This window comes from Sorex fumeus, unplaced genomic scaffold, assembly GCF_029834395.1.
Source record: "Sorex fumeus unplaced genomic scaffold, SorFum_2.1 ptg000044l, whole genome shotgun sequence".
Lineage (NCBI taxonomy): Eukaryota > Metazoa > Chordata > Mammalia > Eulipotyphla > Soricidae > Sorex > Sorex fumeus.
In genome coordinates this window covers 66,233,668-66,259,784 of record NW_026606101.1, presented here as the reverse complement: position 1 = coordinate 66,259,784, position 26,117 = coordinate 66,233,668, and the positions used below count along the sequence as shown (strand labels likewise).

Below are 26,117 nucleotides of genomic sequence, written 5' to 3'. Positions count from 1 at the left end.
ATGAGAAAATCAGCAACTTAAAGCCCTGCAAGTAATCACTTGCCTAGGGTGACTGCTAATTTATGCTGGCCAAATGGAAAACAGTGATTATTTTATTCTCAGCAAGTCTCCTCTGGGGGAGAAAAACCTATGTGCTGTGGGAGAAGATCTTAGAGTCTGGGATAAAAATAGAACTGCATATTACAACAGCTTTATTTTAATGTGAGCTTTAAAATGATCTGCAGGGGGGGAGGAAGGAAGGGATGGAACTTTAAAACAGTGAATTTTTTTGTTATCTGTTATTCCAGAAACAAGATATCCAAATATATTTCTCAGAGCATTAATTTCTGCTTTGCTGCTAACACAATTAAAGAATGATATTTGGGGTGCGGGCAGCAGGGCTTAGGGCACAGTCCTGGTGGGTTCAGGGCACCAAATGGTATGCTGGAAATGGAACCCAGGTCCGCTACATGTAGGCAAACGCCCTATCACTGTGGTCCCAAACTATTTCCGTTTTTTTCTTTGACAATGTGGGGATTAACACAGGGCCTCACACATATAAAGGAGGAGCTTAACCACACCCCTAGCTCTGTAAATTATTTTTTTTTTGCTGCCAGGGAGCAAACTCAGGACTCACATACCCAAGGCATGTGCTCTACCAATGAGCCAGAAGTTGGATTCTAACACTTGCGTGTTGTTATCCTGGGTCTTGAAAATCAGTTTTTTTTGATTTTTGGGTCACACCCGGCAGTGCACAGGATTTACTCTTGGTGGTGCTCAGGGGAATATATGGGATGCTGGGAATGGAACCCGGGTCGGCTGCGCGCCCTACCAGCTGTGCTATCGCTCCAACCTCCGGAAAATCAGTTCTTAAAGGCTATATGGTGTCCTCGATTTCACCTATTAATCTCTACTCAATGGGGAGGGAGGGCCCTAAAACTTTAAAAATTTTTTACTTTTTGGGGTTACTGCTCGCGGTGCTGGGGCGTGGGGGGCGACCATATGGGATGCCAAAGATCGAGCCTGGGCAGGCCACGTGCAAAGCAAACACCCTTCCCCACCACAATATCGCTTCAGCACCCAGGGCCCCAAAAACTAAGGTGCTCAAGCCACAGGAGATTTGACAAACATCGTAAACTTCCCTGGGCAAAAATGTGCAGAGAAACCTGCAGAGTGAAAAAAACCTATGAAGGGCTTTGGTGCCCAGAGAAAACTGTCTCTTAGGCCGTTTCGGTTTGTGCTACTAAAAGCGCTTGTCTACCTCCCGAGAAAGAAGGGAACCGCGCCTTAAGGTCCTCTGGTGTGTCTCCTCGGGCCTCCAGCGAAAACACCAGGCAAAGGTTCGAGTCTTTTCCTTTTTTTTTAAAGCGCCCTTTCCAAGGTTTAGCTTTTCTAAAGCAGGAAGACGCCGTCTCCCAGACACTTGCTCACGGCAGAGGCTGAAGGCAGCGACCCAAGGGGATCTGCGGCCGTTCGACGGGCCCCGCGGGGCCGGCCGCCCAGGGCACGGGGAGCGTAGGCGCGGCCCGCCAGGCCCCGCGGCCCTCCCGCCGCGCGCGCCGCCACGTGGACCGAGGCCGCTTCCCGGCCCGCCCGGTGTTCGTGCGCGGCGGCGGCGGCGGCGCCCGGCCGGCGGCCCTCGCGGGGGTCCCGGGGCGCCGCCCGGCGACCACCGCCGCGCCGGGCGGGTTTCCTCACGCGGCGGCCGGCCGGGAGCCGAGGCCCGGGGCTGCGCGCCACATGGCGCGACTCGGCGGTCGCCGAGGGAGCCCGGCGCGGCTCCGCTTCACGGCGGAGAGCCCACCCGGGGGCGACGGCCGGGTGGACGAAGCGTGTTTCAAGCAAAGACTGGATTCTTTTTCTGTCCACCGGAGCCCCCACGCCCAGGAGAGGGGCGCGGGGTCCGCCGCGGGGGAGGGGCGGAGCGCCCGGGCGAGTCCCACCCGGCAGGCGCGCTCCCGGAAGCCGGCAGTGGGCGGGCCGGGCATGCGCAGCGCCGACCCAGCCGGGCCGGCGGCGGGGAGGGGCGGGCGCGAGCCGGCCGATGTGTTTATCCGGTCTTCTGGGTGGGCGGTCAAAGCGCACGCGTCGGGGCGCCCGGCGGCGGCGGCGGCGGCGCGGGGCAGGGGCGTGCGCATGCGCGGGGCGCGCCGGCAGCCCGGGGAGGGCGTGGAGGGGGCTCTTAGAGGAGAAGCAGGGGAAAAGGGAAGCGAAGGGAAAGCGGCGGGCGGGGGGAGGGGGCGAGTGTGCTCTGCGCATGCGCTCGCGCGCTAGCGACGACGGCGGCGGGGGAGTCTCGGGGATGACAGTGGCTTTGCCCGTTGGGGTAACGGTCGTCGTCGCCGGCCGGGCCTGAGGTGCCGCACCGTCCGCGGGGCTCCACCGAGGCCGCGGTAGCCCGGGGCCTACCGAGCTCTAGCGGCGCGTGGAGTCGGGGTGAGGGCGGCGAGGCACGGGGGGAGGGGCCTGCGGCGAGGCCTGGCCGTGGGTGCTGGGCGGCGGCGGCGGCGGCGGGGCCTGGCGGCGTGAGCGCTCGCTGCGGCCGCGGCCGGGCGTGCTCCGTGGGCGGCGGCGGCCGTCGCGCTCGGCGGAGGAGGCGTCCGAGTGTGTGCGCGGCGCGCCGAAGATGGCCGGGCAGTGAGGGGGCGGCGCTTGTGCCTGGTGACCTCGGAGTGAGCGACAGGAGAGCGAGGGGCGCCGCGGCGGCCCGCCCGGGCCTGCTCCCCGCCCCCTCCCGCCGCCGCCGCGGGCCCGCGCACTTCCTCCCCGGCCCTCCCCGCTCGGCAGGGGGACGCGCCCGGCCGCCGCGCCGCCTCGGGGGAGCGCCGAGGCTCTTCACCGCCGGGGGCCCCCGCATCCGCCATGGAGAGCGCGGCGGCGGCCTCCGCCTGCCGCAGCAGCAGCCACCCCCGCCGCCGCGGCCGCTTCGGGCAGTAACTCGCGCGAGGGAGCCGACGCCCGCGCCGTTGTCCTTGCCGTCGCTGCTGCCCTGCCCGCCGGGCGCTGCGATGGAGTAAGGCCGGGCCCGGCCGCCCGGGGAGACGCCAGCCCGCCCAGCCCGACCCGCCCGACCCCGACCCCGACCCCGACGAGGCGCCGCCGCGCCCGGAGATGCAGCTCGCGCGAAGGCCGCGCGCCGCGCCGCGGGGCTAGACTGAGCCGAGCCGGGCCGCGCGCCCACGCCGCCGCCCTCCGCCCTCCGCGCCCCGCGCCGTCCGGGACTCTCGAACTCTGCCGCTGCTTTCTCGCACCCTCCCCCCGCCTATTTTCCCCCCTTTTTTCCCCTTTTTTTTTTTTATTTCGTTCTGCAAGTCTCAGGGACAGGAGGAGGGGCGCCACGGCCCCATGTGTGGGAGGACTGCTGCAGTTCCACAAACTTGCACGGATTTGGGTTACAACTTTGGCCCGTGGCTCGGCCCCGGTTCCCTCCGGATTGCTGCGAATTCGCCATTGTTTCCGGGCTGCTGGCGAAGTTGGAGCCGGAATTTCTTTTCACCCGGGAGCCGGCGGTGTCGAAGCGTCTGCAATGAACCCCGTGAATGCTACTGCTCTCTACATTTCCGCGAGCCGCCTCGTGCTCAACTACGACCCCGGAGACCCCAAGGCGTTTACCGAGATTAACAGGCTCCTGCCTTACTTCCGACAGTCCCTCTCGTGCTGCGTTTGCGGTGAGACCCTTTGATTGTTCCCCTTCCCGTGCGTACCTCTCCGACCCGCTCGCGCTAACGGGAACGGCCCTGCCGCCGGGTCGTTGGTGTTAAAGCTTTTGTTCCTTGTGTGGTAGGTGCCACGGTCTCTGGTTTCGAAATTTCGCTGCACGATTTTTTTTTTTTGGCCCGGCGTTGCAGGAAGGTGAAGTCTTTCTAACCGCTGAAGCGCCGCGGCTTTAACGTTTCAAACGGTCGATTTCGCCGTGGGTCCATTTCTTGGCATTTTTGGCGCTTAAAAAAAAAATTAATGGGCCTGCTGCGCGTGCATATTACTGCTTAGTTAAAAAAATTTTTTGGGTGGGTGGAGCCGAGGCTGAAGTATGGGGTTTAGTGCATGCCTTGCATGGGCCCGATCCCCGTTCGATCCCCAGCACCGCATACCGCTCCTGCCCCACCCCGGGGTGGGGCGCTGGGGCTTCCGCGCAGCACCGCGTCCTTTCAGCAATTCATCCGCGGGCCGCTAGTGTTCTTTCTTCGCTGGGGAGCCCCCTCAGCCCCCCTCAACCTTGGCAGCTAGAGCTCACTTTATAGTACTGTGGTAAAAGGTAGTTAAACCTGGTTAAACATGTACCCTGGCGGGCTTGCATTTCCCCAAACCGGTGTGATGTGTGGGTATAAGCTGATGCACACTCAGTTAATGAACTTTGGGCATAACTATCTCCAGATTCCCGGGTTCTTCAACTAATAATTTTGACAGTGAACGGTCAAAAGAGCGATGGCACTTTCTGGTTGGTGGGGTTTTTATAGGATTGTTTCTTTGTGATGTTAATATAGTGTGTCTTGGTGTAGATGGTTATTTTAAGCGTTTTGATTCCAAACATGTTCGTTTGTGCTGCGGGATATTGAGGAGTTGTTTTTGAGAGTGGAAGATGGTGCGAATTGCCTGATCAAGTGTTTCAAAGTGATCATTGGATTAACTGGCTTGCTTGCTCCCTTCTCTCATCTGAATTGAGTTCCCCCACTTCAGTGCGTGCTGGGGATCAAATCCAGGGTCACACACATGCATGGCTGATGTTCTGACCACATATCCTGGCCCTTGGACGGAAAATGCTAATTCATTTCAGATATATCCAAGATGTCCTGTATAATTTTGACGCTGAAGGGCTTCCCAGCGGTGCATATTATGGCTTATTCTTTGTACACAAGCTACTTAGCTTTCTACTCATTTAAGTAGCACTATGGCACTGTCCTGATGTTCATCAATTTGCTCCAGTGGGCACCAGTAATGTCTCCATTGTGAGTCTTGTAAAGTATGGTTGAATGCCCTTGTGGCTGGTCACCGACAACACCGTTATTGAGAGGTTGGCCCTGAGCAAATCACCCAACTGCCCTAGACCCCGGTTTCTTTGTTTTTACCTTTCTGGTTTTTGGGCCATACTTCAGTGCACAGGGGCTCGACCCCATTTCATGCCAAGGGTAACTCCTGGTGTTCTTTCAGATATCATGGGTGGTGGGGGTTTCCTCATGCAAAGCACAGGATTAAGCAGTTTGAACTGCTCAGGCCTGTTTCTTAATGTGTAAAAGGGGATCTTTGGTCTAGATTCAAATATTTTTTTTCCCCTTTAACTTTCACAAATAGAAGTGTAAGGATTTGTTTGATTTTTTAATTTTATTTTATTTTATTTATTTATTTATTTATTTATTTTTTGCTTTTTGGGTCACACCTGGCGATGTACAGGGGTTACTCCTGGCTCATGCACTCAGGAATTACTCCTGGTGTTGCTCAGGGGACCATATGGGATGCTGGGAATCGAACCCAGGTTGGCCCCCAGCAAGGCCAACGCCCTACCCACTGTGCTATTGCTCCGGCCCATGTATGATTCAGATTTTACTCTACTCCCCTACTCGCTTTACTCGCTTTTCTGTTACACTAGGTGCTCAGGAGGTCTGCCAGGCTCAGAGCTCTGGCCGTTCTGGTTGGGGAGGTGAATGGGGAGGGAGACATAACCAACATGCTTTGCTTGGAATGGAACCCAGACCGTTGTACTCTCATCATCCCCTCCCCCCTTCCTCCTCCCCCCCCCCTTCATGGAGTGTTTTCTTTATAGGTCTTGCCAGTTTTTGATACCTTCCTGACAGGAGATGGAATTGTTATAATTTGCTTTTTGATAATCTGCTTTTTTCCTTTTGACCGTGTGGTTTGGGACTCCAGTCCAGGCCTCCATATGTAAGTTATGGACTCTTATCACTGGGCCACTGAGTCACGTTCCTGGCCCTGCAAACCTGTGTATGGGGGATGCTGTTGTGCTAGTGGAAAGGGAAAACCAGGGCTCCCTACACTGGCCTTCTAGAACAGCAGATGTCATAATTCAGATAACTAAGATTCCGGTAAGTCTGCTTTTTTACTAGGTGGTGGGTCCTCTCTTTTCAGGTGGGAGCGGTAGTTGGTAGTTTGAGCCTTCCAGATGCTTGGAATTTTAAGTACTTATCAGTAATCTTTGTATCAGGTGTAATCTTAGACTTAGCTGAAAAGCATAAACTTTTTTTTTTGGTTTTGGGCCACACTGGGCAGTGCTCAAGAGTTACTCCTGGCTCTACTCAAGTATCGGTCTTTGTGGAGCTCAGGTGATCATATGAGGTGCCCTGCTGTATTTATGGCTCTGGCCCTGAAAAGCATGAATTTTTTTAAACTTTTTTTGCCCCCCCCAGCATAAACTTTTAATAGGGCATATGTAGTCTTATTTCACAAAAGTAGTAAATATGTAAAGTAGTTTAATTTTCTTGATGTTGTAAATAAGGGGTTTGTTTCAACAGGTCCTTCAATATCTGACCCAGTCTTACTTAGCCTTTTAAGCCTTGTATTCAACTGCCTTTTTTGCATAATTTATCTGCTCAAGTCAGATTGATGTGATTTGCCTTTTCAAATACATACACCTTCTGTTCTTTACCTTCCCTCTCTGAAGTTCCTTCTGCCCAAAAGGAACATTTTCTAAAGTCTTAAATTTATCAGCTGCTTTCCTCTCTTAGAGAAGCCCTTTTTGTGCACTCCAGCAGAAAGTTTTGTCTTTTGAACCTCACTTTAAACTTTGGCTCCAGTTAGAAAGAAGCACTATTTCATTGCAGTTTTAATATTGTCTAAAATGCTGCTGTCTTAAATACTCTTTTTGTGTTCCTCTTGACCCACCCTCTCCTACCTGGTGAGTTGCTTGTAGGTGTTTCTGACACCAGAAATGAATTTGAGAGTAGGTGAGGGAGTTTCAGAATTTTGCAGTTAGGTTCAAATTTTAGTTCTCTGGTCTTCTGTGTGGGCATGTTGCTTTAGCTTTTGGCCCCAGTTTCCTTTATTTACAAAATGGGATAATTATGTATACATTTCTGAAAACTTGTGTTTCATGTGGGATTATTTTTAAGTTATGGGGGGACTTTTGAACTCAAAAGAACAAGTCTGCCTTGGTGTCTGGCACACCCTTGGTCCAGAAGAAACTGAATTGTCAAGTCATTTATTCTCAGGCCTAGATTATTGACTGGAACTACAGGTTTTGTTATCATTGTTCTTTGAGATGTTAATTAGTTGATTGCCCCCTTTTTTTCTATTGCTTGGTATACTAAAACTTGAAGTTTAGTGAACTGGATAGCAATGCTCCAATTACTGTACTAGTTTCTAGGTCACTGAAACAGTGACCAAGAATGTCAAGACAAATCCAAGAATATCAAGACATGAATACTATTTTTATATGCCAGTTTTTTTCCTCTTCTAAATGATGGACTTGATTTATGATTTGATAGGAAGCATAATTTCTTTCAATAGGATGTGACTTGATTCAACTCCTGTTCTAGGGATTTTAAGTTTTTTGTTACCTTTCATTTCTTTCACCCATAACTTTTTTTTTTTTTGCTTTTTGGGTCACACCTGGCAATGCACAGGGCTTATTCCTGGCTTTGCACTCAGGAATTACTCCTGGCAGTGCTCGGGGAACAATATGGGATGCTGGGAATTGAACCTGGGCTAGCCCCGCCCCTATAACTTTTAAGACTTCAGATGATACATGTTAAATTTGTAGAACCAAATCTGTTAGATGGAAGGGATATGTAAAGGAAAAAAGAGGTATTTGGAATGTTGTAAATTAATCATTGTCATATCTCAGCTGAGGCACATGTATGTATGTATATTTTCCTGGTGTTTTAATTAGGAACAGAAAGGCTTGGAATTTATTGAGTAGTTTGTGACCCATTTAAACATTTATTATTTATGGAATTAAAATGAGCTGGAGGTTTTGTTTATGAAATGGGATTCATGGAAGGAGCTGAAGATTTTTATGAAATGGGCTGGAAATGGAAAGGGGCTGAAATGTTTTTTACTGAGATAAGGTGACATTGGCTGACAAAGTATGTTTTCATTGTTAAGAATCTTTTTTTTCCCCCCTCCTTATTTTGGGTCATACCTGGCGATGCACAGGAGTTACTCCTGGCTCATGCACTCAGGAATTACTCCTGGCAGTGCTTGGAAGACCATATGGGATGCTGGGAATCAAACCTGGGTCTCCCGTGTGCAAGGCAAATGCCCTATCGCCCGAACTGTCGCTCCAGACCCCATTGTTAAGAATCTAAAAGCAAAATCTTGTTACTGCTACCACTCTTGACCTCTGAGGGTGAGCGCCGTGCTGATTTGTTCACTGTACCTGTGCTTGACAGTTACCTGGCTTAGCTAGCACATATTAATCAATGGAATTACCTTTAAAAAGGGAAAATTTAGGAATCAGCGTGATAGTACAGTGGTACTTGCCTTGCCCTCAGCACACCTGGGTTCAATCCCACGAACCCTATACGGTCCCCTTTACCCTGCCAGAGTGTTTCCTGAGCACAGCTGGGTGTGACCGAAAACTAAAAGTCGGGAGAAAGTTTCAAAGCAGAACAACGTACCGCTAGACTTCTTATGTCATATATTTGTACATATATATCACGACCACGATCACGACCACCCTGTTGTTCGTCGATTGCCTCGAGCAGGTGCCAGTAACGTCTTCTTCGTCCTAGCCCTGAGATTTTTTTTTTTTTAAAGTGCCATATTCAAGGCTTTTTCAGGGTTAGGAGAATACACATATATATTATACTTTAAATTGATCTAGTTTTGTGACTCATTTTTCTTTTATTTTCAATTTGTCATTGTGGATTCACGCTGGGAATTAGTGGAGATCCAGTTGTATCTAGAATTCTGTTTCTCTTTATAAGTAGCAAGATCCTTCTAAAATAAAATTTGAGCATACAGCCAGGAGTAACATTTTTTGGTTTTGGCTACAACAGAAGGTGCTCAGGGGCTACTCCTGACTCTGCACTTAGAAATTACTCCTCGAGGGTTCTTGGGGGACTATCTGGGTGCTGGGGAATCAAACTGGGTTGACCTTACAAGGCAAAATATCTGCTTTACTATACTTAGGGTGGTCCCAGGCGTAACATTTTTTTAAACTATGGATCTTTTAGATGAAGGCTGAAAAGTTCATTTGACTAATCACACATAAGTGTTGTATTAATATTTCATACATATTTCATGCTTTTGTCAAGCTGGAATTCATTTGATTATTTTGGGAAGGGGTTTGTCCCACGCTCTGATGCAGGGGGCTGCTCCTGGCTCTGTCTCCCTGCAATGCTTTGGGGCACCACCAGTCTAGTGGTGAGATTGGTGCTGGGTATCCAAATTGTGGTCAGCTACATGAAGGGTTGGGCTGGAGCGATAAGCAGCGTTTGCCTTGCATGCTGCAGGCCCTGCTGACCCAGGTTCGATTCTTCCGCCCCTCTTGGAGAGCCTGGCAAGCTACCTAGAGTATCTTGCTCGCCTGATAAAGCCTGGCAAGCTTTCTGTGACTTATTTGATATGCTGAACACAGTAACAACAAGTCTCACAGTGGAGACATTACTGGGCCCGCTGGAGCAAAAATCGATGAACAGTGGGAGGACAGTGCTATAGTGCTACATGCAGGGTTAAGTGAGTCCTACAGTTCTGGCCATTTAATATTAAGAGTTTCTTTTTCTTTAAACAGCCAAATTTTTCCATTATAGTAAACATACAAAATTGACCATTTTCACCATATTTGTCTTCAGTTCAGAAGTATTAGGTATATTTATATTTTTGTGAAACATTTTCAGAATTTTTTAGTGAGTTTGGGGAACATCATTTTACATTGTGTTTCTGAATTAAGCTACTTTGGGTTCCTAATAAATGGAATCAGTCTTTTTTTTAATCATTGGTTGCTTATTTAGCATAATTTTAACATTTCTGTTTAGCCTTTCTTTGAAAATTGAGAAATATTTTCTTGTGATTCATTTTTGTTTTAACTTTTTTATTGAATCACTGCGAGATTAGACCCTTACAAAGCTGTTCATGATTGGATTTCAGTCATACAGTATTCTAACATCCATCCCTCCACCAGTGTACCTTCAGCACCAGCGTCCCCAGGTTCCCTCCCATCACCCCCCCCCCCTTTGGTGGGCACTTCTCTCTCTCTCTCTCTCTCTCCCTCCCCCCCCTCCTCCCTCCCTCTTCTGTCCCTCCCTCCATCTCCTTTTGGGCATGTGGTTTGCAATATTGATACTGAAACGTTATCAAGACCATCCCTTTACCTATTTATTTATTTATTTATTTTTGGGTCACACCCAGTAATGCACAGGGGTTACTCTTGGCTCATGGGACCATATGGGATGCTGGGAATTGAATCTGGGTCGTCTGTGTGAAAGACAAACACCCTATCTGCTATGCTATTGCTCCAGCCCTTTACTTACTTTTAACCTTCAGATCTTGTCCAGTGTGATCATTCCCAGCAATTACTGTCATACTGGTCTCTTCTCTATCTTACCTACCCTCAGTTCCCCACACACTTATGGTTAAGTCGAACCATTGACCAGTCCTCCTAACCCATTTTCCCAAGCCATAGATTTTTAGTCTTCTATATATTTTCTTTATATACCACAAACGAATGCAGTCATTCTGTATCTTTCCATATCCTTCTGACTCATTTCACTCAGCATGATATCCTCCATGTCCATCCATTTATAGGCAAATTTCATGACTTCATTTTTCCTGACAGCTGCGTAGTATTCCATTGTGTAGATGTGCCATAGTTTCTTTATTCATTCATCTGTTCTTGGGCGCTCAGGTTGTTTCCAAATTCTGGGGCGAACAGTGCTGTAATGAACATAGGAGTGCAGATGGGTTTCTGTTGTGTGTTTTGGGGTCTCCAGGGTATAGTTCCAGAAGTAGTATTGCTGGGTCAAGTGGGAGCTCAATTTCTAGTTTTTTGAGGAACATCCATATTGTTTTCCAAAAAGGCTGGACAAGCAGACATTTCTACCAAAAATAAAGGAGAGTCCCTTTCTCCCCACATCTATGCCAACACTGGTCACTTTTGTTCTTTTGGATGTGTGCTAGTCTCTGGCTTCACTGTAATTTATATACATCATTTTATTTATCTAGTCATAGTGATGGACGTTTGTGTTGTTTATAGCCCTCGGTTATTGTGGATAGTGTTGCTTTGAACATGAGTGCACAAATAACTCTGATTCTGCTTTCACAATTCTTTTGCTGTATCCCCAGAGAGTGGGATTGTTGGATCATACGGTAGTTCCATTTTTAACTTTTTGAGAACGCTCCATATTGTTTTTCATATTTCCAACGTGTTTGTACTCTTTTACAAACCTAACTATAGAAAAATAGTCCAATTTTTTAATATTTTGGTCATTATTTTTATGTTTTCAAAAGTATAAGTCATTGTACTGGATGTCAGGTGATAACTTATGGTTTTGATTTGCATTTCTCTGGTGATAAGTGGTGTTTATAATCTTTCATAAAGAGTTGTTACTCGTAATGTATCATTTTGTATATGTTTGGAGGAGGATCTTGAAAATTTATTATAGCACTTAAATTTTTATTAACTACTTTTGTGAAGTGCTGAGGTTGAAAGGTGAAAAAAGACATACCATCCTAACCCATATGTTGCTCAGACTTATGGGAAACCAGCAGTTACTGGATAAGGGCTGTTAAAGCTATTTTTGTTACAGCAAATCTCAGGTGTCATAATAGAGCACTTACAAGTTAACTTTATTACACATATAAATTTTCAACAGTTAATCATAAACAGATATTTTCCTCTTGCATATGATTTGTTCTTGAGTAACTGAATCAAAGTTTAAGCAAACCTGGATGGTATTAAAGCAGAATTTTTCCCCTTGGGTCTTAAGTTTATTGGTTCTTTCTGATATTAAAAGAATTCTTTGGGGAGCATTTATATAATAGACTGCTAAGGAAGAACAGTATTTAGTGATTTGTCTCAACAGGTATACTTTTATTTCAAAATTATTTTTAACTGCTTTTCCTAAGAAAAGTATTTTTACAATTTCTCCTTTAATATTATCTAAGTTATTTCATATTTTAATATTAATTTTTACTTGGATGCTTATGCAAAATGAAATTATTACTGAAAGGACTCCCTGTATGCATTGTTCTTAATGCCTAGAGAGATGAAAAGAGATATTGTCCATCGTCCTTGTTATATGATAAAGTCATCTGAAAAGTTAATAGTATTTAATGATTTAGGGCAAGTAGTGTGGTACTGTAGACTTAAGAAGAAATTGTTTCAGTCTGGTAAAATTTAGAGTGTATGGGGGGCTGGAGCGATAGCACAGTGGGTAGGGCGTTTGCCTTGCACGCAGCCAGCATGGCCGACACAGGTTCGATTCCCAGCATCCCAGATGGTCCCCCAAGCACCGCCAGGAACAATTCCTGAGTTCATGAGCCAGGAGTAACCCCTGAGCATCCTCGGGTGTGACCCAAAAAGAAAAAAAAATTTTTAGAGTGTATGAGACTTGAGCTAGACCAAGAAGAATGGTGAAGTTAATGAATATTTTCAGAAAGGCTTAAGGGTAAGAATAGTTAGCTTGTTAGGCAGCAGAAAGTCAAGTTTATCTGTAATGAGTTTTGTAGGAGAGCTGTGTTGTGATTACACAGGACCTTTTTGTGTGGGTAGCCTTGATACCATGGTAAGGAATATATTTACTCTTATATCTGCCGTTATTTGAGGTATGCTGTATTTATTAAAATGAATTGTACTTCCATCAAAGTCACCCAAAGGACTTGTTAAGATCCAGATTCCTAGTTAGACTGAATAGGGATCTCTGGAGCCTTGTATTTTACATTTCAATCCCTTCTTTTGATAGGGGCTTAGTAATCTTCAAATCACTTGGAAGCTTTTGATAAAGCAGCATGTTAAGTAGGAAAGCAGCATGATTGAAATTTTATTTATGTTTTGGGGGGTGGTTCAGACCAGGCGGTGCTTAGGGGTTATTCTTGGCTTTGCACTCAGGAATTACTCCTAGTGGTGCTCAGGAGACCTTACTTATGCCAGTGATTGAATGTGAGTCGACTGTGTATAGGTGCTCTGGCTACTGTAATAATGCTTCAGCCCTGAAATTCTATTTTAAAAGAAAGGGTTAGTTTAGTGATTAAAACAGACAGATTATTGGAATAGGTTAAACCCCTATCAGGGCATAGTATATAGCACATGTATCCATATAGATGCCTGGATAATGATAGGATTGAAAAAGGAACAACATAGGAATATGGGGGGAAAATTATTCCTCTGACATTTAATAATATTTTTTGATGTGTTAGGAATTAAACCCAAATAAAAGGCAATGCTAAAAAAAGAGAAAATAGGTATTCAAATTATATTTACACTTTCAAAATAATTTTCACTTATTCGAAGCCAACCTTTCCCCATCAGTAACAAAAAGGTTAAAAAACTTTTTTTTTTTTTTTGGCCTTTTGGGTTATACCCGCCAATGCTCAGGGGTTACTCCTGGCTCTTCATTCAGGAATTACTCCTGGCGGTGCTCAGGGGACCATATGGGATGCTGGGAATTGAACCCAGGTAGGCCGCGTGCAAGGCAGACGCCCTACCCGCTGTGCTATTGCTCCAGCCTCCTAAAAAACATTTTAAATTTAAAAATTAGAAGAATTTTAAGAACGTTTTTGTTTTTGTGGGCCGCAACCGGTGGTACTCGGGATGGGTTTCTAGCTCTGTACTCGGATTACTCCTGGTGGGAGAGCCCATGGGATCATAGGGGTTTTTGGGGATTGAACTCCAGTTGAATGCATGCAAGGGAAGCACCCTAGCCACTGTACTGTCTTTGAAAACATGTTTGTTGTTTGAATTGGTTTATTTTTTTTGAGGCATGCATTTGCTTTTTAGTTGACTACTGAAAGAAACCATGTGGAAGATTAAAGGAGCGTTTTATAGGTGTTGTTTATTAAGCAAAACAAAACAAAAAAATTGAAGAAAACCAGACCTGGATCTACCAAGAGGAAATGGTGCTGTTTCTCTGATATCAAATTAATTTCCTTTGACTTGAGCAGATTTTCTTTTCTTTCTTTTTTTTTTTGTGAAGCATGATAGTTTTTATTGAAGAAAATATACGTAGATATTAGGGGAGAGAAAGGAGTATGTGAATAGGAGCTAGTGGAGGCCATATCCTAGTGGTAGAGTCCTGACAGCTGTCTTAACCTGCATCTGATGGTATGAGGATGTAAGGGCATAAGGGCACATGTTGCTAGGTTAGAACTCAGGGCCTTGCACATTGTCTAAAACAGTTAATTTATCTGTTATTTGTTAAATTATGGGAAATGTTATTTCCCCTACCTTCCAAGTGGTTTTGGGGGCCTGGAGGCCTATCTGACAACACTTGCTCAAATGGACCCCACAGTTCAGTGCTAGGGCTGGGTGATGCAGTGCTGCTTGAGTCCCGTTGGTGTTGGGGTTTACTGGGGTAGTTAGAGCGGTGTGTTGCGGGGGCATGTGGTGTGGAGGATCTAACTTGGGGCTTAGGCATGCACTCTTGACTCCTTCCTGAACTCTACTCCCAAACCCCCATGTGATCTTTTTATGGTGGCATCAGTTTTGTTTTTAGATGAATCCAGAGATCAGTGTATGTATCTAGGAGATACCTAATCTGGTATTAAATGTTTAAAACATTTTCTTTGATATGAGGGTGTAATTTTGGTACTCTTAAGTCAGATGTAAAAAAGGCTTGAGAATTATGTGGCAGAGGCAAGTCCTCTAGCATAACGTTTGCTGTATGTATATCTGGTCTCCAGAAATTCTTTATTTATTTGCTTTTTGGGTCACGTGGCAATGCACAGCCGTTACTCTTGGCTCTTGCACTCAGGAATTATTCCTGGTGATGCTCAGGGGACCATATGGGATGCTGGGAATCGAACCCAGGTTGGCCGTGTGCAAGGCAAATGCCCTACCCCCTGTGCAAGGCAAATGCTCCAGCTCCTCCAGAAATTATTTAAGTGATGATAAAAAGTCAGTAACTCTTAATTTGGAAAAGATTGAATGGATGAACATTTGTGAATGTGGGTTATTATGTTATTACAGGATTATTTTATTTTATTTTTGCTTTTTGGGTCATACCCAGCGATGCTCAGTGGTTACTCCTGGCTCTGCGCTCAGGAATTAACTCCTGACGGTGCTTGGGGGACCATATGGGATGCCAGGGATCCAACCCAGGTCGACCGCATGCAAGGCAAACACCCTACCCACTGCACTATTGCCCCGGCCCTAAAGGATTATTATTATTAAGACCCTATGTAGAACTTTTTTTTCTTTTTTTTTTTTTTTGCTTTTTGGATCACACCCGGCGATGCTCAGGGGTTGCTCCTGGCTCTGCACTCAGGAATTACTCCTGGCGGTGCTCGGTGGACCATATGGGGGTGCCGGGGATTGCACCCAGGTCTGCCATGTGCAAGGCAAACGTCCTACCTGCTGTGCTATCGCTCCGGCCCCTATAGAACTTTTTTAATGATAGAGAATATATTCAGCATTTCGATTTTACCTTGATAATGCTGTCAAAGACTGAATCTATGCTGAATGGATTATGTATCAGTCAATATTGTTATTCTCATACCACAAGGATCAAGTATATACTAGAGTTGATTTTTAAAAATTTTTTGGCTCTTGGATGCTGAGGGGTTACTCCTTGCTCAGTAATTACTTCTGGCAGTGCATGGGGCGGGGGTGGGGTGGGGTGGGGTATCTATGTGTCTATACAGGATGTCAGGGATCAGTCCTGGCTTGCCTGTGTATTGCTCTGGCTCTGGAAAACAGTTTCATGAATGAAAGTAGTAGATCTTTTGTTTTATTTTGGTTGCATCTTGCTGTGCTCAGGGGCGTCTCAGATGCAAGGGGACCATACTGTGCTGGAATTGAACCTGGACATCATGCAGCCATAGCATGCACTCAGCCCTTTGAGCTATCTCACTAGCCTATGAATGTCTAATTCTATCTAAAAGGTCACGAATGGAACCCAGCTCAATTTAATCCTGAGTTTAATATGTATATATTTACTTTCTTGTATTCATGATTCATATTTATGCGTTTAATATGTTTAATACATTCAGTTAAGATTTTTGGTGCTATAAACCTCTAGGTTGTATATAGGCTGAACTTTGTTGGAATCTGTTTACGGAGAAGTCAGCACAGTGCCACAGTATAGGCTTTCATAGCCTATATTGAAACATTTTAGATTAACTTAATAATTAAGATCTGAACATACAAAATTTATACAGGACTCTAGTGGCTCTAGAATTTTGCAAAACTCGTATGAGGATCAGAAAATCTTTGATCCTCACATGACTACTTATAAGCATCCTTCTTTAGCTTTTTGGGTCACACCCGGCGATTCAGGGGTTTCTCCTGGCCTTGCACTCAAAAAGTACTCCTGGCAGTGCTTGGGGGACCATATGGGATGCTGGGAATTGAACCCGGGTTGGATGTGTGCAAGGCAAATGCCCTACCCGCTGTACTATGTATTACCGCTCCAGCCCCTTCTTTTCCTTTTTGTTCTTATGACATCACTTTCCATTATTGACAGTTCATGTTCTTATTTTTTCTTTTCTCAAAAAGATTGCCTCTCCTTTTTTTTTTTTTTAAAAGGGAAGTCCTCCCAAGTGGACTCAGACAGCACTTCCAGCTCTATTCATCCCAGTGACTCTGCAATGTTAAGAGATCATATAGTGCTGGACATCTAAGCATTTTACTGTCTCCCTGTTCCCTTATATCTGTGTTTGATCATGGTTTATAATCTGCTTTAACCCAAGTTGTGAAAAAAGCTAACATTGTTAAAAGTAGATGCCATAAAGAAGTAGAATGGTGCTGTATAAACAAAAAGATCATTGGTAGATAATGTATCTAATCTTAATGAAAGTCCATTTTGTTTAAAATGAAGTCATGGGAAATAAAATGCCCTTGACTTCCAAGGTCTCTTCTAAGACTACTATACTCTATATGTCCGTTACACATTTATTAGGTTCTGACTTAATGAACCAACTCTGACTAGAGTTACTGGGCTGGAGAGATGGCTTCCAGGCTAGTAATGAGCCCATGCCTTGCATGTGGGAGACCCAGATTCAGTCCTCAGCATCATGTGATCCCTTGGACATTTCCAGTTTTCTCCACCCTCTCAATCTCCCCAGTCACCACAAAAATTTTAAAAGTGCCCTTAAGTGATACCTTAGTCAGTGGTGATACAGATTGTGATACTTGTATGAGAGAATGTGCACAGTGCTCTTTGAACAAAGTGAGGGGTAGGAATTTAGGAAAACCTTTTGTAAGTCCTATTTGAAGAATAGTTTTCCATCTACCGTAGGAAAAAAAGGACATTTTAGGAAGAACAAATCAAATGAAAAATAGGCATAGCATGTTTTGCAATGATCAGTGGTATGTGAGAATGGCTTATGGAGTTTATAGAGAAAGCTTAATAATAGGAAATTGTAAGGGGAGAATACATGGGGCCTCTGTTTTGAAAGGCCTTAATACATCATTCCAAGGACTTTGTAGCCACTTGACCAACCAGGATGGGCTGGAGACACAGTGCTGCTTGTGCTCCTTGGTACCTGCTGGAGGGCCACACTGGCTACCCCAGTGGTGCTGAAGTGTGATGAACTTTATTTCCTTAGGTCTTTGGAATGCTGCTCGGGTTTCGGGAGTGTAGGAGCTCCTTGGGAATTGTCCTTGGCTAGAGGGCCACTTACTTCACTGCTACCACCTTTCTCAGAGTTGCCTGTTTCCAAAAAATAGTCTTTAAAAAGTATACTCCCCCTGTGATTCCCCCACTTAGAACAGTACCACGGAGCCGGCTGATTCAATTATCAGAGCTGAACTAACATTCCTCTCTCTCTTACTTTTCTCTACAAGTGATAATCTTAAGAGCACCTCAGTAAACTTTTTTTAAAAAATTTTTTATTTTTTGCTTTTCAAAAGGTTGCATCTGGTGATACTCAGGTTACTCCTGGCTCTGTACTTGGGAATCACTCCTGGCAGTACGCAGGGTACCATGGGATCCCTGGAATTGAACCTGGGTTGGCCATGTGCAAGGCAAATACCAGCCCCCACCCCAGAAAACTTGACTTGGGTTCCTGATAAAAGCTGTTGAAGATACTCAGTCTGCAACATTTGAGAGTGGCTTTCCAAGATCACTGTACAGCTTGGCACCGTTCAGTCAAATGTTTTGTTATTGCTTAAGTTACCCTGTGTTGAAAAGCCTCAGACCAGTGTGACTTGCCTTGCAACATGGATTCTTTTTGTAATTCGTAAAGCTCTTTCACCCATTCTTTATCTGTATGTATATGTAACTATAGATAAATTAGATGATCAATAAAATTGGGCCATTTGGGAAGGAATGCTGGCAAAAAGCATGCTATTAGTTCAGCAGTGAACTTAGAGAAAATTTCCTATTTAAGAACCTAAAGTAGTACCCAGGGTAAAGTTGTAGGTGGCTGGCCTCAGTTTAATTCTTGACACCAAATAACAGGCTTTACGCATTGAATGATCCCTGAGTGGAGTCAGGTGTAGCCCCAAAATGAAACAAAAAAATTGTACATTTCAGTAGTGTTGGAAATGGTACTATTATTTCTGTAGTCATTATTAATAAAATTAAAGGAAACCTTACAGAATTAAAGGAGTAAATTTCTTTATTATCTTTGCCTTAGGAGTTACGGGTAGTTTTAAATTTTCTAATTACTTTTGGTGTGAGTCTGTTGTTAAGTAAATTACTATGTTGGTGAAAGGCTATGTGATGGAAAACATTTTAATAAATGAGTGTGTAGAAATGTATCTTTTATGATACTTCATGTTACCTGTTTCTTACTATCCTCAATAGCAGAGGGCTGGGGCTGTGGAGATGATTAGTGTAAAAGATTGGAACTGAACGTAAAGCTTTTAGTATGATTGTCCTTTTTTAGTGATATTTTGAAGCAAAGGAATTTCATGCTGCTTTGTTCAACATTGGGATCAGGTTTATATTTTATAAAACTTGGAACAGACCAGTGACATCTTTGTTGTTTGCTTATACCTGCCCCTTGGATGAAGAAGTGGGTAAGCTGATTTGAGACCTAACTACAGTTTGCTTGTAGATTTTGGTGCTGTGACACCTCTAAATTAGAGTGCTTTGTGAATGTTGGAGCTGGCAGATACTCCTGTTAGATTAGAGGTAGGGATGCTAGACAATCCCCTAAGTGTCAGTTTTAGTATGATACTGTTAAAAGACTTAAATGATGTTCAAAGAAAGGAAAGGTTTGTGGATAACATTTTTTGAGAAAGAATAACAGAAGCAAATTTTTTGGGGGGCAGAATACTGAATTCTTAGGGCCTTAATGATTTTTTTCTTCAATCTCAATCGATTAAAAAATACTTAAACTCATTAATTAGATCTTATAATGGTATTGAAGTTGCACAAGAAATTGTGCTCTGAGTGATTTGTACCAGTATTATTTTTTCTAAAAAGAAAATTACAGTGAAATCACAAAGTTATTCATGATTGGGTTTCAGGCATAAAATGTTTCAGCACATCTCCCTTCATGGTGTCTTCTTCCCTCTACCCATACCATTCCTGTCAACTCCATTTGCCCCTCACCCATCAGTCTACTTCTACAAGAGGCTCATATACTATTATGTCTTTTTTTTCTGTTTTGTTTTAGGGCCCTGGGGTATATTCCAAGAAGTGAATTTGCTCGGTCAAATGGAGGCTCAGTTCTAGATTTTTTAGGAATGTCCATATTGTTTTCCAGGAGGTCTGGGCCAGTTGACATTCCCACCAGTGATGAATAAGAGCCCTTTCTTTCTGCATTCACACCAACACTGGTTATTCTTACTCTTTTGATATGTGCAGGTGTCTGTATTGTCTCGTTTTGATTTGCATCTCCCTGATGATTAATGATAAAAGATTATTTTTCATGTGCCTTTTAGCCATTTGTATTTCTTAAAAGTTTCTGTTCATCTTTTCTCTTCATTTTTTCATCATGTTGAAATTTCTTTTTCTTGTAAAGTTCCACCAGCAGTGCCTTATATATCTTTTGACATTAACCCCTTATCAGATGAGTGCTGAGTAAATACTTTCTTTCTGTGGGCTGTCTTTGTATCCTGGTCATTCCCTTTGAGGTGCAGATTTTTAAGTTAATTTAGTCCCGTTCATTTTTGCTTCCACTTGTGTGGTTGTGTGGTCAGAAGTGTTTGATTTTTTTCCCCCCACTTTTTGTGTCACACCTGGTGATGATGCACAGGGGTCATTCCTGACTCTGCACTCAGGAATTACTTCTGGTGGTGCTCAGGGGACCTATGGGATGCTGGGAATTGAATCCCGGTCGGCCGCATGCAAGGCACATGCCCTACCCGCTGTGCTATTGCTTCAGCCCCAGTGTAGTTGATTTTTAATGGAGTGGGTTTGCAAATTTCACTGGGCTGTTGTTGGAACTGCCTTCTCAACTACTGATTTCTAAATTATGTGATATATACAAGAAAATAGGTGTTGGTTTGGCTTTATTACTTTTGATCTCACTTATCTTGCTTGGTGTAACTCATAGGAGCTTTTGCAGGTTTAAGTGTGGAGATCTTTTTATTTATTTATTTATTTATTTTTGCTTTCTGGGACATACCTGGCGATGCACAGGGGTTACTCCTGGCTCTGCACTCAGGAGTTACTCCTGGCGGTGCTCAGGGGACCATATGGGATACTGGGAATCGAACCTGGGTCGGCTGCATGCAAGGCAAACGCCCTACCCGCTGTGCTATTTCTCCAGCCCCCAAGTGTGGAGATCTTAAAGGTAGATCCTTTAAGTAGATCCTTAAAGCAAGGATCTACTTGCTTTCTCATTCCTGATTGTATATGTAGGTTATCATTTGGGAGATGTCAAACTGGAGGAGCATTTTGACCTTTTTTTTTCCCCCTTAAATTGCCGTTCTTGTATATTGTATCCTGTTAGGAGAATTTGAGTTCAGTATAATGCTATTTTGATTTTTAATTTATTTTTTTTTAAATAGAGGTCACTCCTTTAGGTGCTTTTGGGCCATGTGGTGCCAGGAATTGGAACTCATGACTTCCCACATGTCAAGCATGTTCTCTGCCACTTGAGTGATGTCCGGAATATAAAGCCATTTAAAACATTTAAAAATATTTAAGATGTTGGGTGTGTGACTCAACAGTAGCACACTTGCCTCAAAATGTGTGAAACCCTGGGTTAAGTTCCTGATTCTGAAAAATAAAAAAAATACAGACTTTTAGAAATAAGTCTTTCTTACTGTAATTGCATTTTGATCTCTTTTTTCCTTCGCATATGATTAGTGTATGTGCAACAAGATGGCTTATAGTTTTTTTTTCTCTAAAGTTCTCAAAACTATTTCTCTGGCAGCCAGGACTAAAAGTAAGTCTCTCTTAAATGATACCGTTTTCATAGTGACTAACACAAAATGAGTTATGTGTAGTATGTTGTATAATTATGTTGCATTAGTTTGAGGTCTGGAAGGTTTTGAACCTATTTTGTTGATTAACAAACTAGACTTTGGGAAGAGGGTAAGGAAATGGGCATTGACATATTCTTGGGGGGGGAACACAGACTCAGAGGAAGATTCTGGCTTACATAAAGGAATGGGGAATTTGATATGAAAGTGAAAAGCGCTATTGAGTATATTTGTTTCTTGTAAGATAATAGTTTTTTGTTACCTGGTCTGGTGAGTTTTAGCTCACCTAAATTTGTAAAAAATTATACTTTCATCTTTACTGTATGAAATTTTAATTTCTTTCATTAAAATCATTGCTTTCCTTTTTCCCTCTTAGGACATTTGCTGCAAGATCCCATTGCACCCACCAACTCCACCTGCCAACATTATGTCTGCAAAACTTGCAAAGGCAAGAAAATGATGATGAAACCGTCCTGTAGTTGGTGCAAAGACTATGAGCAGTTTGAGGAAAATAAGCAGTTAAGCATCCTAGTGAATTGCTACAAAAAACTATGTGAATATATAACACAGACTACATTGGCACGGGATATAATAGAAGCAGTTGACTGTTCTTCTGATATTTTGGCTTTGCTCAATGATGGATCACTGTTTTGTGAGGAGACAGAAAAACCCTCAGATTCATCCTTTACTTTGTGTTTGACACATTCCCCTTTACCTTCAACCTCAGAACCCACAACTGATCCTCAAGCTAGTTTATCTCCAATATCGGAAAGCACTCTCAGCATTGCTATTGGCAGTTCTGTTATCAATGGTTTGCCTACTTATAATGGGCTTTCAATAGATAGATTTGGTATAAATATTCCTTCACCTGAACATTCAAATACGATTGATGTATGTAACACTGTTGACATAAAAACTGAGGATCTGTCTGACAGCCTGCCACCTGTATGCGATACGGTAGCCACTGACTTGTGCTCTACAGGCATTGATATCTGCAGTTTCAGTGAAGACATAAAACCTGGTGACTCTCTGTTACTGAGTGTGGAGGAAGTACTCCGGAGTTTAGAAACTGTTTCAAATACAGAGGTTTGTTGTCCTAATTTGCAGCCCAATTTGGAAGCCACTGTATCCAATGGACCTTTTCTGCAGCTTTCTTCTCAGTCTCTTAGCCATAATGTTTTTATGTCCACCAGTCCTGCACTTCATGGGTTATCATGTACAGCAGCAACACCGAAGGTAGCAAAACTGAACAGAAAACGATCCAGATCAGAAAGTGACAGCGAGAAAGTTCAGCCACTTCCAATTTCTACCATTATCCGAGGCCCAACATTAGGGGCATCTGCTCCTGTGACAGTGAAACGTGAGAGCAAAATTTCTCTTCAGCCTATAGCAACTGTTCCCAATGGAGGAACAACACCCAAGATCAGCAAAACTGTACTTTTGTCGACGAAAAGCATGAAAAAGAGTCATGAACATGGATCTAAGAAATCTCACTCTAAAACCAAGCCAGGTATTCTTAAAAAAGACAAAACAGTAAAGGAGAAGATTCCTAGTCATCATTTTATGCCAGGAAGTCCTACCAAGACTGTGTACAAAAAACCCCAGGAAAAGAAAGGGTGTAAATGTGGGCGTGCTACTCAAAATCCAAGTGTTCTTACATGCCGCGGCCAACGCTGCCCTTGCTACTCTAATCGCAAAGCCTGCTTAGATTGTATATGTCGTGGCTGCCAAAACTCCTATATGGCCAATGGGGAGAAGAAGCTGGAGGCATTTGCTGTGCCAGAAAAGGCTTTAGAGCAGACCAGGCTCACTTTGGGCATTAATGTGACTAGCATTGCTGTGCGTAATGCTAGTACCAGCACCAGTGTAATTAATGTCACAGGGTCCCCAGTAACGACGTTTTTAGCTGCCAGTACACATGACGACAAAAGTTTGGATGAAGCTATAGACATGAGATTCGACTGTTAAATCAGTGGGTCTTTAAACCTACCTCTGGTAGGGCAAATAGCTACAGTTTTACGGCAGCTATGGTTTTGTTGGTTTAACTTGCCGGAGCTCCTGCATATAGATCACTTGTATCAAGTGTTTTCATTGCTAAGTTATATGTGTTAGTGTCGGGGAAATAGTTTGCAGATAATGGAGGAGTAACCCTACAACTATATGTCCTTAGTTCTTACAGAACCTCATAGTTTGAGAACAAATGCTGATGCAACTGATTTATACAAAATGAACTTTGGCAAGGAAAATAACATTAACCTCATTGTTTATGGTCATGCTTTGTGCATAATCAAAGTTTATGATTAAATGTAAGAAGTGGTATCTAGTCAGTCCATAAAGATTGTGCAGATTTTTGTGGAAAAGTAGCCATTACTTTTCATTTACTGTTGGGGAAACTCAGTGCTGCCTTCAGATGCCATTGATGTTTCTCTTGTTGAAAAGCTGATGTGTCCAGCTCAACCTTTGTGCTGACATAATACCATTTCTGATCATGAAAATTGGCTACTGGTGTATGTAGCAGTTCTTAAATCAGCAGTATTATGAAAGAAAATTTGCCCCTCATTAGAATGTTGAAGAAATCTGTCTTTTTAAAAGTGAACAGACTGAAATTCTGTCAGACTGCAAATGTCTTAACTCTTGATGCTACAGAACTCTTCTGAGTTTATTCTAGGGGAAAAATTCAAAATCCTTCACTTTGAGCAATGTTCTAATTAAATGAAGTGGAGAAGAGCAGTTTTATTCTGAAGGTAATTAGAATATAGATGACATTAAACTTATTAAAATGTTTTAATTAGAAATTGGGATTTAAAATTATTTTGGAATAATGCCCCCATATGTATCCAGATTTGTGCATTATACGTATTGCCATTGGCCACTTTGATTTTTTTTAAAATTTCCTTGAATAGTTTGCCACTTTATTTTGAATATGCTCCCCCTTATTTTTTAGGGTGCTATTCTTATGAAGGCTTTTTATAGAAGCCTAATAAAATGTTTTTTTATGAAGCCTGTGCATTTGGGTAGGTTTGAAGCTAGGAAGATTTTCTTTAGAATGCTCTTTTGCATGTAAAGCACAAACTGTTTCAGTTTCAGTGCGCTTCTTCCTATGGGGGAAGACAAGTGAGTCACATTCTGTTAAAGGGAAATCTAGTCAGTTACTTGAAAGAGCACAGTCCACACAAAACAAGGGCTGACTAGGTTGGAAAGAAATGACCTTATGATTTAAGAGTTGCTGCTTTGACAGTGCTTAAAGAAAAATACTGCTGGAAAAGATACAATTTCTACTACGTTCACCATCTCTCATGAGATCTGGCATATGTTGAAGTTATGTTTTGATTTGGCACACAGCATGTTCAATGATGGTTACCCGCCTAATACAAGACATGGAGAAGAAACCGTTGGACACAGAGCAGATGACACCTCCTTCTGTTTTGTAGTGTATCCTGGTGTCATTTTCTGTGAATGTGGTCAGGTAGAGTTGTTTTTGTTGTTGTTGTTGGGCCTTTTTTTTTTTTTTGTCTTTTTGGTGGGGTGGGGGTGGGCTAAAGCCATAGGAAGAAAAATGTGATGTATGTGTCCAGTATGTACTATTTTGTTTTTTTGTTTTGCAAGAAGAGTTGAACTATTTTTGATAACAAGAGTAAATGGTGGAAAATGCTTCTTAGTTGTCTTGTCTTTATTTGCTTTCGAAGTTTTGGAATTTTATTTAATTCCTTTAAGTGTTAGCAGTGTCTTATGAAACATGTATTTGCCTAAAGTTTGTAACAGTTTTGTGTTGAACCCAGATGCTCTGCTATATAAATTTGTAAATCTGTTCTTTATTCAATAAGAATCACTTAAAAAATGGCTAGGAATAAGATTGTATACTTGGATGATTAGGTATATTTTGCGACTCTCCCAAACTTCCCTACCACTCTTAAAATTCACAAGGTACTTTATTGCTTCCCCGGTTTGAAAATTTTAGACTTGTGTTTTCATGCATGGGAGGTTGGCAGTATAGACACAGTGAAAATTAATATGTGAGGGCCTTGATTCTTATGTAATATTTCAATAATGAATTCAGGTTGTTCTTAGCACAAGTTTCTCTTTTTTATGCTGGTATTCTCACTGCCACATTTTTTGAAATCTGTATTACACCTTTAAATCTATCAATAAATGTTAGTTTTCTAATTGTATGTTGTAGAATACTTAGGAGTTTGGGATAGCATGTTCTGAATGGCCTAATTTGGGGAAGAGAAATTAGTGCTTTAATATTTACACTGTTTTTCTTTATACCATAAGTTGTGTAGGAATACAGATCAGTGCAAATTATTACTGATGTAACTGGACTAGTATCATTAGGATTTGAAATCACCAAAACAGCAACACAATGTTTAATAGGACATGTCATCATTGACCTTTCAAATTCTTACTAAGTGACCAAATGATCATTTTAGGTGATTGAGAACTGGGGGGAGGGGGAGAGGAGGAAGGTCACACCATGTGGTGCTCAGGGCTTAGTCCTAACCCTGAACTCGGGATCATTCCTAGTGATGCTCTGGGGACCATATAGGTAACTAGGGATCAAACCTGGGTCAGCTGCATGCAATACCCGGGCCCCCAGATAATAAAGGCTTTTGTTTTTTTTTAACTTCCATTTTGGTTAGCTTTGTTTTCCCCCAGGTGTAGTTTGGTTCTAGGAAAATTCCTCTCATGTCAGTGATTTCCCTCCTTT

General features: G+C 43.4%; 1 protein-coding gene across 1 annotated transcript; it reads left to right on the top strand.

Annotated features, from left to right (window-relative positions):
• Window positions 1-3,269: 3,269 nt before the first annotated feature.
• MSL2 (MSL complex subunit 2) lies at window positions 3,270-25,573 on the top strand. The gene is made up of 2 exons (XM_056121613.1): window positions 3,270-3,647; window positions 21,786-25,573. The coding sequence occupies exons 1-2, from the start codon at window positions 3,506-3,508 to the stop codon at window positions 23,375-23,377; spliced, it is 1,734 nt and encodes a 577-aa protein (XP_055977588.1). The 5' UTR covers window positions 3,270-3,505; the 3' UTR covers window positions 23,378-25,573.
• The last annotated feature ends 544 nt before the right edge of the window (window positions 25,574-26,117 follow it).